At 35.6% G+C, this 16,911-nt stretch overlaps 2 protein-coding genes across 2 annotated transcripts; one reads left to right on the forward strand and one right to left on the reverse strand.

Annotated features, from left to right (window-relative positions):
* Positions 1–684: 684 nt before the first annotated feature.
* LOC113332329 (SPX domain-containing protein 2-like) lies at positions 685–2,365 on the reverse strand. Its single transcript, XM_026578880.1, has 3 exons — positions 1,925–2,365; positions 1,580–1,715; positions 685–1,317 (listed from the first exon to the last, which is right to left on the reverse strand). Exons 1-3 carry the CDS (start codon positions 2,213–2,215, stop codon positions 920–922), a joined length of 825 nt encoding a protein of 274 aa, XP_026434665.1. The 5' UTR covers positions 2,216–2,365; the 3' UTR covers positions 685–919.
* Positions 2,366–3,904: 1,539 nt separating this feature from the next.
* Positions 3,905–5,534, forward strand: LOC113332337. The gene is made up of 3 exons (XM_026578886.1): positions 3,905–4,100; positions 4,204–4,701; positions 4,819–5,534. The coding sequence occupies exons 1-3, from the start codon at positions 3,998–4,000 to the stop codon at positions 5,340–5,342; spliced, it is 1,125 nt and encodes a 374-aa protein (XP_026434671.1). The 5' UTR covers positions 3,905–3,997; the 3' UTR covers positions 5,343–5,534.
* The last annotated feature ends 11,377 nt before the right edge of the window (positions 5,535–16,911 follow it).

Raw genomic sequence — 16,911 nt, forward strand, 5'->3', positions numbered from 1 at the left:
CTTCATGGTACACATACCAGGTACGCATAACATCTTTTAAAATCAAAATCCAGGGATTTTAGTACGCAAACCCGTTTGCATACTGCTCCAGGTCATGAAAATTCGTTTGCAAACCGGTATCCAGGGATTTTAGTACGCAAACCCGTTTGCATACTGCTCCAGGTCATCAAAATCCAGGGATTTTAGTACGCAAGCCCGTAGACGTTGATTTTCGGTAAACTTGTTTTGGCCGTAACTTCTTCGTTCGAACTGGGAATGACCTCATTCTTTTTGCATTCTCTTCCTCTTTGAATTCTCTTCAAAATGGTGATGAGAAGTCCTGAATTTGGATGAGTTAAGATTGGTCTTTGTCCCGACTCATGTTTTTGAGTGTTTTGCTCCGTTTCATCGAACTTGTTCCACTTCTCTTGAACTTGGACACTTGGATTCTTGGAGTACTTCTCTTCTAACCTCATTTGTAGCATTTGGAAGATGATTTTGCAGTATTAATCTTTGTTGGTTTCATATATTGCAAAAATGGGATATGTATGTCATGCTTGGTGATTTAATTGGACAGCCGCTTCTTTAGCAATAATAGATAAAACCATAGAACTGTAGGAACAAATATTAAAGGAGCACTGGACTGATAATTCTAGCATTATTTACTTTATTTGATAGGCAAAAAAAAAAAAAAAAAACAAACAGTAAAGGGAGAACTATGAAGTGGGAATTGAACTTTAAACAAGATATACGAGTATGTTATTTATCACAGAATAAACAACATATTGACCATGGAAGGCTAATTGCAAAAGTTTCTTCCATGTTCCATATGTATTTCTTCTGTACCTTACAAACATTACTCACTACTTGATTGTTGATTAATTTGTTGCTATTAGGAAAACATAAGATTTTCTTCAACTCTCTTCCAACAGACAATTCTTCACATCATAGGCGGCATGGAGAAAACATTCCTGGTTCTGCTTCCGCTTCGTATCTCCTTCAGTGCTCTCAATGCTGATAAGGTGCTCCTCAAGTACAAGCTCTCCATGTATTCGGTTTCGGTGAGTTCTTCTCCCCCTCCTTCGGTAAGACTTTCATTCTCACCGGCAGCTGTAACAGGTCTAGTAGCAAAATTTGCGTTCTCATGATGGACTGCATTGCTTGTAACTGATGGCTCGGCCATGGAGAATAGGTGGTTGAGCATCATTTCACAATCTTTCAGGAGGTCGTTAAGCAAGTCTGTTGTGACAAAGGGTTGTTGCGAGACCTTTTGGATGAATGAGAAACGAATAAAAGCACCTCTTTGCTTGTCGTATTTCTTCAGTATCTTTACCAAACCTGGTTCAAGCATATCACACGAACATGAACTCAAAAATTATCTTGAAGTAAACGTACAATTTGTCAAAAATTTACACAAAATTTCCCCACGCCTGTTTTGAAATTGCATTTCTAAATTCAGATGATTATAACAGCAGGTACCGCGTAATTCAAATCCAAAACTTTCTTCTTTTTCTTAACCGGAAAACACAAATTAATTTGAATATAATCATGTCGGAATCACACCTGACAAAAAAAAAAAAAAAGAAGAGAGAGGAGGTACCAGTGTAGTTGAGGGCACTGTAACATTCTAATAAAACCATTTCTCCGTGAAAATCGAGTACATCCCTTCTTGCTTTCATAATCAAGTCTTTATCATTTGACGAGTTCTTTGTCTTTGCAACTCTATCCTGCAACTCCTGCCAAAAAAGAAAAAGAAAAAATCATAACGTGTACCAAGGTTAACTGATGTTAATGAAGGCTAGGACCGTTCCGTTATTTGCAAACACTCCGGTAAGTAACGGTTAACACGCCGTTATTAGTGGGGAATACAGAAGAAAACAGTGTCATATGGCAAATCAAATTCAGAAATTGTTTGTAGAAATGGAAGGAAAAGAAATATCTATACCTTGGATCTGATTATATAATCTTGTTCTTTATCTTCGAAAAACCAGTTAAACTTGTCAAGTTCAGCTTCTAAGAACCTAATGAAATCCATTTCTTCCTGTCTACTCAAGTCATCTGCTTCATCACTAACAATTGAAAAATCATCGTCTCCAAGTTTTTCATTAGCTCTTTCAATAACTTTCTGATTAATTAACTTCAATCTTTTCTTCAATTCCTTGTATGATAAATATTTATCTTCCCAATCTGGCAATGTTTCTTCCAACTGATTACTCAAAATCTTCCCGTACTTCATCTCGACGCTTTCGAACCAAGGAAAATGAACTTTTTCCTTCTAATTATACAAGAAACAGAGAAATTTAATTATCAGATAGAATTGAAGAATTAATCTTCGACGGATATACTAGTATCAGTAATAAGAATAATTCTCTCTTTACGCGGTATATTACTTTGGGCAGAATACATTTTATATTCTCATTGGTCGCAATTTTTCATATTATTGTACTGACGGAGGAATCCAAGGGTTCAGAATTAGTTGTTGAAAGGATGTTATTTCTTTTTCTATTCGGCCAATAAGAAAATAAAATTTACTGAAGAAAGTTCTTATGGTATATCCTCCTTACATGCGTTTGTCATAGGAATTTTCAAAATGCTAAGTAGTATATTTTTCCATGGTAATGAACGGTTCAACGGACAACGAATGTAGGAAAAAAAACAACTATAATAGCTTTTGCTTTATGGACAACAACTCATGTTTTAAACAATGTCTAACAGCCAATGCAGTTCGCCAAATTCTAATCTTGCTTTCTATATGGGTTTGGCCAGATTTTGCTGTTGTTCTAAAGGAAGGGCACATCTATTTTCCTGAACAGAAAGTGGGCTATATGCCCATAAACCATCAACGTACGGTTTGTAGAGACTAGGTTTTCCCTCTCTTCCAAGAGGCAAGCCTTGCCTAGACTGGGACAAAGTAGGAAAAACTAATCCGTTTCTTCTCCTTGACAATGGGGATGGCACGTGAATTAATGCACTAGTAACGATATACACTAGTATGGCAACAATTGAGAAATGGAAATTGTTACGTTTATGGTACCTCGGAGCCTGCAAATACAGATAATGTGTTCACTGACATCGACAGCCTCAATTCTAGCCACACATGGTGTTTTGTAAACTAGGGTGTTCACCTGGATCTTGCAGGTTCTCGTTGAATTTATTCATTGTTTATTCTATCTGTTATTAATACTTGAAGGCTCGTTGTTCTTCCCCAGCTTCTTGGCAATTTCATTCCAATTACCCTGCTACATGTACATTGAGATTCTCATTCATATCGAGTCATTTAATTATAGTGACTCATTAGCCACCAATTAATGTCTGATTTGTATAATGATAATTACTTCTGACGATCTTCATTTTGTAAGGGAGTGGGACGGTGCCTTTCCTTTTAATATGGTAATATATCATTCTAAAAACCACTCTAAAACTACTTCTAGTCTAGGCTTGAGAAATTTTTATGAGATTCCTCTCCTCGAATACTATTTTTTTTTCCTACAAATGATCTCCAAAATTAGTTGAATGACAGCAATATATAGTTTTCTATATGCATTTCTTAAAAGTAAAAGAAGTAAAATACTTATAGAGTTTTGTGTTTAACGTTTAAGCCTCTACGCAGACATGTAATAGTTCCCGTGTCGTGGACTTGGCATAAAATCAGCTCCTGGTGACAGAAAAACTGCTCTTACTTGCAAAACAGCCAATATGAATGATTAATTGATTACTGCGGACGAATCTATCAAACCATAAACCAACTCTAGTTTCGGCTATTTCTGTGGGTATCAAACGTGATCCTGTCTTCTCGACTGATTTTTTATTGTTTCCGAAAAGTCAATCTTTCGAAGTGTACATGCACGACAGCTCGACTTAATTAGCAGTGTGCTATAAAGATACCATTATCAGAAGCTCATTTCTCATTCCATGTATACACATCTGATTCACATTGATCAGACAAATTCATCTCTTTCTTCTTTTAGTAAAGCTTATAGCTAATATTAGTTACTAACAGCAGTAAATAGATAGAAAAATGGCATCATTCTCATCAATATTGCTCTACATTTTTGTATGTTCCGCACTTCTCTTGGGCAACATTACTCCTTCATTGGCAGCTAAACCTAAGCTTCTTGACGGTAATCTCATTAGCTGAATCTCTAAATGTAGACTGAATTTCGATTTAAGTTCGCGAACATTTTCATAGTTTTATTGATTTACAATTGTTTCTGTTACTTGCAGATTATCTTCCAAATGGGCACTTCGAAGATGGACCAAAACCATCAAATCTAAAGAAAACAGTGATAATAGGGAAAAACTCACTGCCCAAATGGGAAATCAATGGCTTAGTAGAATACATCTCGGGTGGTCCTCAACCAGGTGGATTTTTCTATGCTGTTCCTCGAGGAGTTCATGCTGTAAGACTAGGAAATGAAGCTAACATTTCTCAAACCATAAAACTTAAACCAAATTCCTACTATTCTTTAACATTCGGAGCAACTAGGACTTGTGCACAAGATGAGGTATTAAGGGTGTCTGTTCCTCCGAGTTCAGGAGAGTTTTCACTACAGACACTATACAGCAGCGATGGTGGTGATACTTATGCTTGGGCTTTCAAAGCTGAATCAGAAAATGCTAAGATCACTTTCCATAATCCCGGGGTTCAAGAGGATCCTACATGCGGCCCCCTTGTCGATCATGTGGCTATAAAAGAACTCGTCGTTCCTCATTACACATCAGGTACCAAATGCGACTCCAGATTATGAATATGGCGATCTTTAACGCATATCCTACAAACATAATGACGCTATTTTTACCGCCTATAATGAGTACTGACGCATATAAATGTTTATGCAGGTAATGTGGTAAAGAATGGTGGATTTGAATGTGGACCACATTTTTTCAAGGATTACTCCACTGGAGTCCTCATCCCTCCTCAACAGGAAGACAAGGTGTCTCCACTCCCAGGTTGGATCGTCGAATCCCTAAAAGCCGTTCGTTACATCGATTCGAAAAACTCTAAGGTCCCGTACGGACTTGCTGCAATCGAGTTAGCTGCAGGAAGAGAAAGTTCAATTGCTCAAATTCTAAGGACAATCCCGAAACAGCTGTATAAATTTGAGTTTGCAGTTGGAGACGCAGAAAATTTCTGTCATGGATCTATGGTGGTTGAGGCGTTCGCAGGCGCAGAAACTTTAAAAGCTAAGTTCGAATCCACTGGAAAGGGTGACTTCAAGACTGTTAGTTTCAAATTCAGAGCTGTTTCAGCAAGAACTCGAATAAGTTTCTACAGCAGCTTTTACCATACAAAGATGAATGACTTTGGTCACCTGTGTGGTCCTGTTTTGGATGAAGTTAAAGTTTACCCGGTGTCTAGTTAGTTATACTGATCTTGATCTACATAATTAGTGTCTTTGCGGGATGCTAGGTTTGTAGTGTTTATTGGTATAAAGTTCAAACCTGACATTTTGAGTCTTTGTGGTGTTATGTTTCTACCATGTATTTAAGCATTGAAATGACTTGTCCTCTTCTCTATTTTTATATATAAAGGCCACTAATTGGCTCATTTTTAACTGTTTGAAGGCTTGTTCATTTAGAGAAATTTTACTACATTAACAGTAATTAGGAATTTTTTTAGCTCTTGCAGTGCTAGATCAATTATGATCTAGCAGCATCCACGCGGACCATTTGGCATTTTATAAACTATACTATACTTTAAGAGTCCTGTTATTAGGAGGGAAATAATGGATTTGAGGAGGGAAAGAAATCCACCAAATTTAGGTCAATCTTTAGTCAAAGAAAAACATAACTAAAATAACTCTATATTTTTTAAATACTAATATTGCCCTTGCTAAATTAGGTTTCTTAATTACTTGCTTCCCAAACACTTAACCTTCTTCTTCGTAGAAGTTCTCCCAATTGAGATTAGTAGGAAATAAAATATAGTCCTGGGAATAATATATTAAAGAGTGTCTAGTCCAGTTGACTCAGTTATGTGTCTGTTTAGTCCTTTTTGGGAAAATATATCATAGTTTGGTCCTAGAAATTATGGTTTGGTCCTAGGGTATGTCATGGATGATGTAATTGTCCTTGTGGGGTGACAGAAATATCCTTTTGGGACCACATATGTACAAAAAATCAATAGAAAATATCTCATTCTCAGATTTACTTTCTCCCTCATCTTTATTTTCAGATCTAGTTTTCTCCTCTCCATTTTTTTTCTTTTTTTTTTCTTTGCAAACGATAAATATGATGATTAGTGATGAAGATTTGTGTGTTTTTCTTCTTTTTTGTTGCTGCTGGTGTTGTTGAATATGATGAAGACGGAGAACATGATGATGAACGATGAAGATTTGTGCGTTTTTCTTTTTTTTTTCTCTTGCTGCTAGTGTTGTTGAAGATGGTGGAGACGATGAAAATGATGAACATGATGATGAACGATGAAGATTTGTGCGTTTTTCTTCTTTTTTTTCTTGCTGCTAGTGTTGTTGAAGATGGTGGAGACGATGAAGATGATGAAGACGATGAAGGTTTGTGATGAAGATGTTGTTGTTGAAGATGAACTCGTGTTTCGTTATTGAAGACGACGAAGATGATGAACATGATGATGTTGCAGTTCATTTCATAAATGAACTCTGTTTTTTTAGGTTTTTATATGGAGTTCATTTCTGGAATGAACTCTGTTTTGTTAGGTTTTTATATGGAGTTCATTTCTGGAATGAACTCTGTTTTTTTAGGTTTTTATATGGAGTTCATTTCTGGAATGAACTCTGTTTTGTTAGGTTTTTATATGGAGTTCATTTCTGGAATGAACTCTGTTTTTTTAGGTTTTTATATGGAGTTCATTTCTGGTATGAACTCTGGTTTTTTTAGGTTTTCATATGGAGTTCATTTCTGGAATGAACTCTGTTTTTTTAGGTTTTTATATGGAGTTCATTTCTGGAATGAACTCTGGGTTTTTTAGGTTTTTATATGGAGTTCATTTCTGGAATGAACTCTGTTTTTAGGTGATTTCTGAAAAAATAAGTAGAAATTAATAGGAGTTCATTTTGAAGAATGAACTGCTACAAAAAAATAAGTAAAAATTAACACGGAACAGGGTACCTTTGTCCATTTAATATTTTTAAATAATTATGGACCAAACAGTAAAGGCGTTTTCCCAAAGAACTAAACAGACATGACACCACCTAAAAAAGGATCAAACGATATTTTTCCCTTGAGATTACTATCATAATGATTGATTTATTTTATCAGCATCAGCCAAACAAATCTTTATACTAAAACAAACAAGGAATATATTTATGATTATATTTCATTACTGGTCTCAGTCTTGATTGATAAGGATCGTAAGTTTCAACTTATACATTAAAATGTTCAATAATTTGTTACTTGAAAGAATCGCAACCACAGTAAAGTGCGGTTATGGTTTTGATGTTGATTAGGCGACTTACATCATTCAACGTTTTTAGGTTAGTGTTGGTCTTCGCAGGTGCCTAGTTATGATTTTGTCCCTATTAATTAAGGTTTTCTTGCTTAACCATAAGGATGTTGTAGACATTTTACCCTTCTTATAAAAAGTCAATCCCTCCCTTGAAAATCCAATTCCCTCCCCTTAATCCTTCCCACCTCAAATCAATTCCTTCCCTCCTATTAACGGGACTCTACTTTAAATCATAGTTATCTCCGCCTAAACTATATTCATGACTCGCCTCACCGGGCACCTCCTTAGAGCAGGGGCGGAGCCTGGAATCATGGGAACGGGTGCACAAATTTCTTGTGGGTGCAACCAAAAATTTTAGGGGTGCAAAAATGCAAAACACAAGCTTGTTTGTTAAAAAAAATTCTTATAGGGCCTAAAATGGGCTTTGGAGCCAGCTGGGCAGGGGGTGGAAGTGCACACCCTTACAATAGGCTGGCTCCGCCCCTGCCTTGGAGTAATCCTATGTTCCTCGAAGAAAAATATCAAGGATCATCACCGATAAACACTCACAAATAATAAGGTAGGGAAGATGAGATCGTCTCAAAAACTCATAATCGAAGATTTTTCCTTATCAGTTTCATCATCAACAAACCTTCAAATTTATATGGTGACCAAGATTAGTTATTAAAAAAAATACATAAAATTTACTCCATAACTAACACTTGTCGCATAGTAGGACTATCGGAGGCATTATCTGAATATATGATCCACACTTATGCGTCTAATATAAAAATTTTGTATGTAACTCCGTTTTTAACAATGTCAGTTTTTTTTTTATCGGTCAAGAGAAAATTCATTGAAAAGAGAGGTACCTCAACCCAATGAATACAAGTGGGAACATAAAAGAGCGAAGTTGAATTCGCCAAACCCAAAACAACAAAAATTCAAGTTCACAAAGGCCGAAATAAAGAGTCCCATAAAGCAATCACCATATTCGCCGTTAGACCTAACATCCTTGTGTTCGATTCGGCCCAAAAGAATGCTTGTAGTTTAACGTCTCTAATGAGGCTTACCAAATTATTATTTTTGTTTTCAAAGACTCTTGCATTCCGCTCTCTCCATATGCACCACCATATTGCAATCAGAATGTATTCTAAATTCGACTATGTCTTTCGTCACCACAATTAAACTTCCAAGATTTCACATTTATGGTGACATTTTGTAAGTCCAAGAAAAACGACATCCTTCAACAAAGTAATCCCAAATTCTCCAGGTTCTCCAACATTCATAGGATAAATACGAATTAGTCTAATCGTTTTCGTTACAAAAACAGCATAAACTAGAAACGTTCATGAAAATACTGGGGGTACCAAAATACACAACCAACTTTTTCGTAGGAAAACTGTATGGACAAACTCAACACAAATATGAGAGCTAAACTCAATCAAGGAATAGTGTCTAGAGTTATATATATCTCTCTCTTGCAATTAGAACGTTTTCAGAACCAAATCTGTGAACCTAATTACAAAGAGATAACTTGGACGATACCAATGACCAATATCCAAGAATCAATCAAGTCGTATCCAATAAACAAGGTCGAATGTATCTACTATAATTGATTAACGCACAACCTGTGATATTTCAATTATAAAGATAAACAATATAATGCAGAAAAGGAAATAACACAGACACCATAAGTTTTGTTAACAAGGAAACCGCAAATGCAGAAAAACCCCGGGACCTAGTCCAGATTGAACAAAAAACTGTATTAAGCAGCTACAGATACTAGCCTACTACCAATTAACTTCGGTATGGAATGTAGTTGAACCAGAACTCAGTCTCACGCTGATTCAGGTACAGTCGCGCTCCTTATGCCTCTTGAATCCCAACAGGACTCTGCGCAATTGATTCCCTTAGATGACGCCACGCCAACTAAGAGTTTCTTCAACTCAATTGAAGACTTTAAACCAAATATGCCTCCCACAGATTAAGCATATATAAGTTATTTCTTTTACGATCAAAACGGATTTCGATCAAGGTTGTTTGGAAATCGATAGCAATACACAAAGTCTAGCTAACCTCAAAATCCGGACTTATACAAACCGAAGTGCAGCCTAGATTATTATTCACCTCACAAGTATAAAACTTGTGGAATCACAAAGTTTGAGACGAAGAAAACTTTGTGATTTCTATTTATCTTGTGCAAGTGATAAATCAACAATTGAACAAGATCGGGATACTCGAGTTATCAAGATAAAAGATAACTAGACCTAACTTCACGAATCCCTGTGAAGTCTTTGTAGTCGCTAAACCGTAAAAGGGTTTATGGAGAGAGGACAACTCTAGATACAACTAGGACACACCAAAAAGGAGTGTCGGGATTCAAAGATCCCAGTTGCTTGGAATTCCCCTTCTATAGACATTTAAAGCACAGGTTGCTTTAGGTTTAAGCTAAGATAGCTTTATTACGAAGCAAACAATATCCACTGTTAGATGAATCTTCGAATTTGATTTACATAAATAAGATATACACTCTGGTTAGGTGAAACCGTAACCGAACCGTGTATAAAGACTATGTTCAAGGTGCTTAGCCGAAACTATCCGATTTGAACTTAAAAGCTTAATACTCATTTTCATGAACACTTAGGACATTAACCTTGAGTCACAATCATGTGATCAAATAAGTCTAGTATTATTATAGAATTAATAAAATATTAATTATCTCGTAGAAATAATTTAATCGCACTTGAAGATAATCGACATGGTTAGTAAATGCACAAAATAAAAATATCATAGTCGTTCGTAACTCAGGTCAGTACTAGTCAGAGTACGTACACCGGTTTGTAAACATTTAACCAAACCAAGTTATTTAGTTAACAAAACAATTTAGGTATGCGTACCGGTTTGGAAACCTTAAGACTACGACCGGTTTCGGAGTCCACGAAACTATTTTGGTTGACGTACCAGTTTGGGTACTAAACCAAGTTTAATTGCTCAAATTCTATGGACAATCCTGAAACAGCTATATAAATTTGAGTTTGCAAATGGAGACGCAGAAATTTTATGTCATGGATCTATGGTGGTTGAGGCATTCGCAGGGGCAGAAGCTTTAAAAACTAAGTTTGAATCGACTGGAAAGGGTGAATTCAAGACTGTTAGTTTCAAATTCAAAGTTGTTTTAGCAAGAACTCGAATAAGTTTCTACAACAGCTTTTACCATACAAAGACGAATGATTTTGGTCACCTTTGTGGTCCTATTTTGGATGAAGTTAAAGTTTACCCGGTGGCTAGTTAGTTATACTGATCTTGATTTATATGACGTCTTTGCGGTATGCTAGGTTTGTGTTGTGTATTGGTTTAAAGTTCAAACCTGACATTTTGAGTCTTTTTGGTATTATGTTTGTACCCCATGTATTTAAGCATCGAAATGACTTGTTCTCTTCTCTATTTTCATATCAAGGCCACTAATTGGCTTTTTATATATAAAGGCCACTAATTGGCTCATTTTGAACTATTTGAACGCTTGTTGATTTAGAGAAATTTTATTACATTAACAATATTTAGCCATTCTGACTCATAATACACACCATGATCCAAATTTATTTAGCCATCTAAAATTCGAATCATGGTCAAAATCTATATATCTTTATGGTCCAAATTTTGCTTAGGCCAAGCACTAGGATTGATGATTTTGCTTCGCTATAGCTTAATTGTAGCGAAATCCAACTTTTATGATTCTTCGTTTGGCTTTGATGTGGCGATTTAGTTTCGCTTCGCTGCAAAAAAAAAAGTTGATCATATTTGATCCACCATTGAGCTAAGCGATGAGACACAGTTTCTGTTTGAAAAACTACTTTACTTGAGTTTCCGTACTTACTGAAAAAGCGGGGGTCTAACAACCAGACCCAATATTTCGCTTAGCAATTTGTATGGACTAACTCCAATATACTTTCAAGAGAATCAACTAGACAGTCAGACTCAATCTTAAGAAAAGTATATCAAAGAGTTATATCTCTATTTCTCAATTCAATCTGCAATCAAACAAATAGGAATTTGCGAGCCCGATTGAATATAAGAAATAACTTGGACGATATCAAAAACCAATATCTAAGTGTCAATCAATTTAATCAACAACCAAAGGTTGGATTCATAATTGATTGAACTTATGCACAACCTGTGATATTTCAATTATATAAACAAATATAAGCGGAAAAGAAATAACACAAATACCAGAAATTTTGTTAACGAGGAAACCACAAATGCACAAAAACCCCGGGATCTAGTACATATTTGAACACCACAGGTATTAAGCCGCTACAGACACTAGCCTACTCCAAGTTAACTTCGGACTGGAATGTAGTTGAGCCCTAACCAATCTCGCACTGATCAAGGTACAGTCGCGTTCCTTACGCCTCTAGAACCACGCCGGATTCTGCGCACTTGATTCCCTTAGATGATCTCACCCAAAACTAAGAGTTGTTACGACCCAAAGTCAAAGACTTGATAAACCAATCTGTTTCACACAGAAAAGTCTATTGAATAGATAAATCTGTCTCCCACAAATATACCTATAAGTTTTGTTCCGTCTTTTGATAAATCAAGGTGAACAGGAACCAATGGATATACCGGACTTATATTCCCGAGGAACAACCTAGAAATATCAATCAACTCACAATAATCTTAATCGTATGGTAGCGAAACAAGATATTGTGGAATCACAAACGATGAGACGAAGATGTTTATGACTACTTTTCATCTTGCCTATCGGAGATTAAATCTTGAGAAAATCTTAAAGAAGATAGTACTCAATCACGATAGAAAACAGCAAGATCAGAACACGCAACTACAGAGAAAATAGTTGGGTATGGCTTCACAATCCCAATGAAGTATTTAAGTCGTTAACCTACAGGGTTTTGGAAAAACCTAAGGTTAAAGGAGAATCGACTCTAGTCGCAACTAGTATCACACATGAGGTGTGGGGATTAGGTTTCCTAGTTGCTAGAGTTCTCCTTTATATAGTCTTCAAATCAGGATTTGCAATCAATGTTATCTTGGTAACAAAGCATTCAATATTCACTGTTAGATCAAAACTAGATCAGTCTCAAGCTAGATTTTGGTTCACTCGAATCAATTCATGAACATTATAGCCACGGTTTGCAAAAGATTGTATTCCTTATTATATAAATGTATTATTAGTTCATGAACAAATCGATTTTAGAACATAACCTACTCAAAGTATGCAAACGGGTACGCATACCTAAGTGGCCAGACTAAGTTTGGGTTCGCCAGTATGCGAACGGGTACGCATACCTTCCAAACTCAGCTGAATTTCCGGAACTTGAAACTCACGCCAGTACGCATACCGGTAGGCATACTAAGTTCCCGGACTTTCATTAACTAACCAGTACGCATACGGGTATGCATACTATGGTTCCCGGACTTGGAATAACTTGCAACAGTTAGCATACAAGTACACATACTGTGCTATATCCAATCATGGTTATTTGTTCTAAACTCTCATATCAATCATTGAAATATTCTTGGAAGACGACAATTGTTGTCTCACACAAACTATTAGCTTCAAAGCAATTTTCAAGTGATCGAATGATCAATACGAAACATTCTGAGTCTACATCAAATTACTGTCTCATACAAATCATGTAAGATGTTACAAGACGATTTTCACATGATCATCTTTTGACTTTCATCAAGAATATAAAATGAAATTGGTTAAAGTGAAAGCTTACCAACACATATTTCGAGAAATATGTAAGCGAGTTAAACTCAGCTCGAAATATCAAATGTGTATAATCGAAGTCTATATAGTTATACGACTTTTGTCTCAAATAGGAGATAGAGTAGATAGACTTTTGAGTGATGGATAGTTCAAGTCTCCACATACCTTTTATTGATGAAGTTCCACAAGCTCCCCTTAGTAGTTCTTCGTCTTCAATCGATGAACGACGTGAAGTCTAATGCTCAACTACAATTTCTATCCTAATCCGAGACTTAGCTATAAGTAGACTAGAAATCAAGATTTATAGTTTTGATCACTAAACTTGACAAACAAGCTTGAGATAGCAACGCTTGCGAGTTCGACCGAGCAGTGCTCTAAAAATCTTCCCCTTTGTCAATTTTAGTGATAAAACTATCAATACATATGGAATACAAAATAAATAAACTTTGTAGCTTCTCATCCAAATGCTTGATTTCCTTGGTTCTTCAACATTACTCGAAATATTCGTCACTTCCAAGTACTCCAGTGATTCTGAACGTGTTCAACTCAGCATCATAGTTGTTGAAGATCCGTAGCTATAACAATGAGAAAACAGTAGCTCTCAATCATTGTTATACAGTGTCATAGTATTATTACACAGCATTATAGTCCAATTGTATCACAACTTTGACAACAAAACTATGGTGATATGTATCACTCCCCCTTAGTCAATACTTCACCTCGCATGAAAACCACTCCCCCTTACATAATGATCCGCAAACCATATGTATTTGTAGTGTGAACTACACATTAATTCTTCCTTTTTTTCAATGAAAATTGGCAAAGGTACGAAAAATAGTGGGATCATAATGAAATTTCCACAGAGATACTTCATGACCAAAGGAGAACATATCAACTTTTTTCGGTGATTTCACATAGTCGAAACTTAGTGTATTCATCAAGTAGTTTATAAAGATACAAGAAAACTCTTACAATATTCTACAACCGCACTCCCCACAAAGATTTGGCAATTAAGCACAAGTTCAATTAAGAACTCTCCCCCATAAAATGTCTTTCTCGAAAGAACAACAAGAGCGACCTTACTTTTATAAGAAAAGAAGGATTTCTTTGGACATTAACAAATTACATGAGACATGAATTTGTATCCAGAAAACTCAGTTAAATTAACCACAAGAGAACCCATGATTAATTTAATCGACAATGCTAAACATAAGAGAACTTACGGAGACACACAGTACTTTCACATAGAAGTAGATCAGGGAAAGATCAATACTGCAGAATATTCAAAGATTCATTCTATTTTTCATCAATATTTGCATAAAGACATATAATAGACTTAATCTTTGAAATCAAAAGTTCATCTTATCTTCCATCAATATTTGCATAATGACATAATAAGCTTAACTTTTGACGTATATGGGACAATCATAGTTCACGGACGTAAACACACACATACCATAATAATTTTGCAATATATAAAACCAATAAAGATTAATACTGCAAAATCATCTTTCAAATAAACTTTAGAATTTAAATAAATAAATCTAAAAACATTGCAAGATGAAAATCGTTGGCAATACCTATGTGTACTCATAATAATTGATATTTCAAACCCTAGTTATCCTTCTTAAAACACAAGAATAAATTTTCATAAGAAGTTTCCAAGATATTAAGACCTTTGAAAAATTATTTATCGTCCCCGAACTCCTTGTCGTCAACAACCACTGAAACATAAGGTTCATGAAGATAGGAGTCAATTCCAACAAACCTTCTTGACTGATGTCGAACCAGGGATTTCTGAATTTCAAGAGTCCTAAAAACAATGGCCTTTATTTGCAGTATCTCCTTTCTTGTTTCCTTCAACTCTTAAAGAACACCAGAAAACTTCTGAAGATTTGAAGGGACAACCCTTGGTTTCCTCACATTCCTCCTTTTTCTTTTCAAGGAAGAGGGTACCAGAGATATATCTTTTTCCTTCATGATTGATGGCTTAACAATCATATTAACCTCTTTTCCTTCAGAAGTCATAACGCTAGGAGTCTCCATACAAATATGGGTTTCTGAGAGAAATTTACAACGCAAGCTCTACAAGAAAACTTGTGTAAAAGATATTTTCAGGGAAGGAAAAGGAATGTAGGGTTACAGAACCTTTATACAAAGTAAGCAGATTCACGTAAGCATAACTCTCAACCCTAAAGACGGCATAGTTGTCGATTTTACCCCTCTTTTAATGAATAAACATATGAGCTTCTTTTCAATACCAACCTAGGATATGAAAAGATCAACCGAAAACCAAAAAAAAAAAAAAAAAACTTTTTCTTATTCTTAAAACCTGTGAGTGCTTAACTTTTGTCTCTTTGGAATCAGGCACATGAGACAAGATGCACGGCCGACACAATTAAGCTGTATTGGGGTGAACAATAATTTGTCCATCATGAACTTTTTTGAAAGAGTTCCTGAAAACCTCTTCCACAGAATGTTTAGACCTTGTTCTTTTCTGGAGAGGTCTAATTAGTTCTTTAGAAATTAACTTTTTCGGAAAGGAATTGAGTTTACATACCTCAGATGACTTCTGAACAAGTTTAAGATTGTTTGCTAATCGATTTGCTCTCCGTTGAAGTTTATTGACATATCTTACTTTATGCTTGTACTTTAAACAACTAGAGAGTCCATGATCCTTAATAGCACAGTAAGGACATGTCAAAGTGGAGGATGGTTCAGACACCATAGCGGAGCAAGCTGCTAGAAAAATTGTGGTACCTGAAACATTCGAAATAGGATTTCCAGCAGATAAAGAAAAATCCATTTTATCCTCCAAAATAGTTAAAGAAGTTTCTTCAGGAAAAATATCAAGATTGATATGAGTATTGCTACAATTATCAAAATCAAAATTTTCACAGAGAAGTGCAACACTTGATTTTTCGTCTTCATTAGAATCATAGTGATCAGACATTTCATCAAGAGTTGTGAAAAAGCGAGGGTCTAACAACCACACCCAATATTTCGTTTGGCAATCTGAACAGAAAAACTCCAATATACTTTCAAGAGAATAAACTAGACAGTTAGACTCAATCTAGAGAAAAGTATATCAAAGAGTTTTATATCTCTGTTTCACAATGTAATCAGCAAATCAAACAGATAGAAATTCGTGAGTCTGATTATTATGTGCAACAACTTGGACGGTACCAAAGACCAATGTTCAAGTGTTAATCAATTTAAATCAACAACCAAAGGTTGGATTATCTAATTGATTGATCTTAACGCACAACCTGTGATATTTCAATTGTATAAAAAAATATAATACGGAAAAGAAATAACACAAACACCAGAATTTTGTTAACGAGGAAAACCGCAAATGCAGAAAAACCCCGTGACCTAGTCCAGATTTGAACACCACACTGTATTAAGCCGCTACAGACACTAGCCTACTACCAATGAACTTCGGACTGGACTGTAGTTGAACCCTAATCAATCTCACACGGATTCAAAATACAGTTGCGCTCCTTACGTCTTGATAGACACATTTTTGTGTCTAATTTGTCCTCAATGTCAGTATTGTTGGAACTCTATTTTTGTACTAATATTGTGTTTTTTTTATATTTTTAGGAAATAAACATTTTTGGAAAATTTGGCTCGAAAAGTTGATTTTGGTACCCGGAGGACAAGTGTTATTCGGACTCTCGCTTTTGGATAAGGGGTAACCTAATTACTAAGAGGCACCCCCAGAACACCTTCTTCTCAAATTCAAATAAAGTTTTTCGCGGGAAAAATTGGTTCATCAACTGGCAGAACT

This window comes from Papaver somniferum, chromosome 1 (genome assembly GCF_003573695.1).
Source record: "Papaver somniferum cultivar HN1 chromosome 1, ASM357369v1, whole genome shotgun sequence".
Lineage (NCBI taxonomy): Eukaryota > Viridiplantae > Streptophyta > Magnoliopsida > Ranunculales > Papaveraceae > Papaver > Papaver somniferum.

Bases quoted from the DNA above. Each gene is read 5' to 3' on its own strand.
- LOC113332329 (XM_026578880.1), bottom strand. From the start codon at position 2,215: ATGAAGTACGGGAAGATTTTGAGTAATCAGTTGGAAGAAACATTGCCA. The intron at 1,716-1,924 runs GTATAGATATTT...CTTTTTTGGCAG, and splicing joins ATTATATAATCAGATCCAAG to GAGTTGCAGGATAGAGTTGC. The intron at 1,318-1,579 runs GTACCTCCTCTC...TGCTTGAACCAG, and splicing joins CAGTGCCCTCAACTACACTG to GTTTGGTAAAGATACTGAAG.
- LOC113332337 (XM_026578886.1), top strand. From the start codon at position 3,998: ATGGCATCATTCTCATCAATATTGCTCTACATTTTTGTATGTTCCGCA. The intron at 4,101-4,203 runs GTAATCTCATTA...TGTTACTTGCAG, and splicing joins TAAACCTAAGCTTCTTGACG to ATTATCTTCCAAATGGGCAC. The intron at 4,702-4,818 runs GTACCAAATGCG...ATGTTTATGCAG, and splicing joins CGTTCCTCATTACACATCAG to GTAATGTGGTAAAGAATGGT.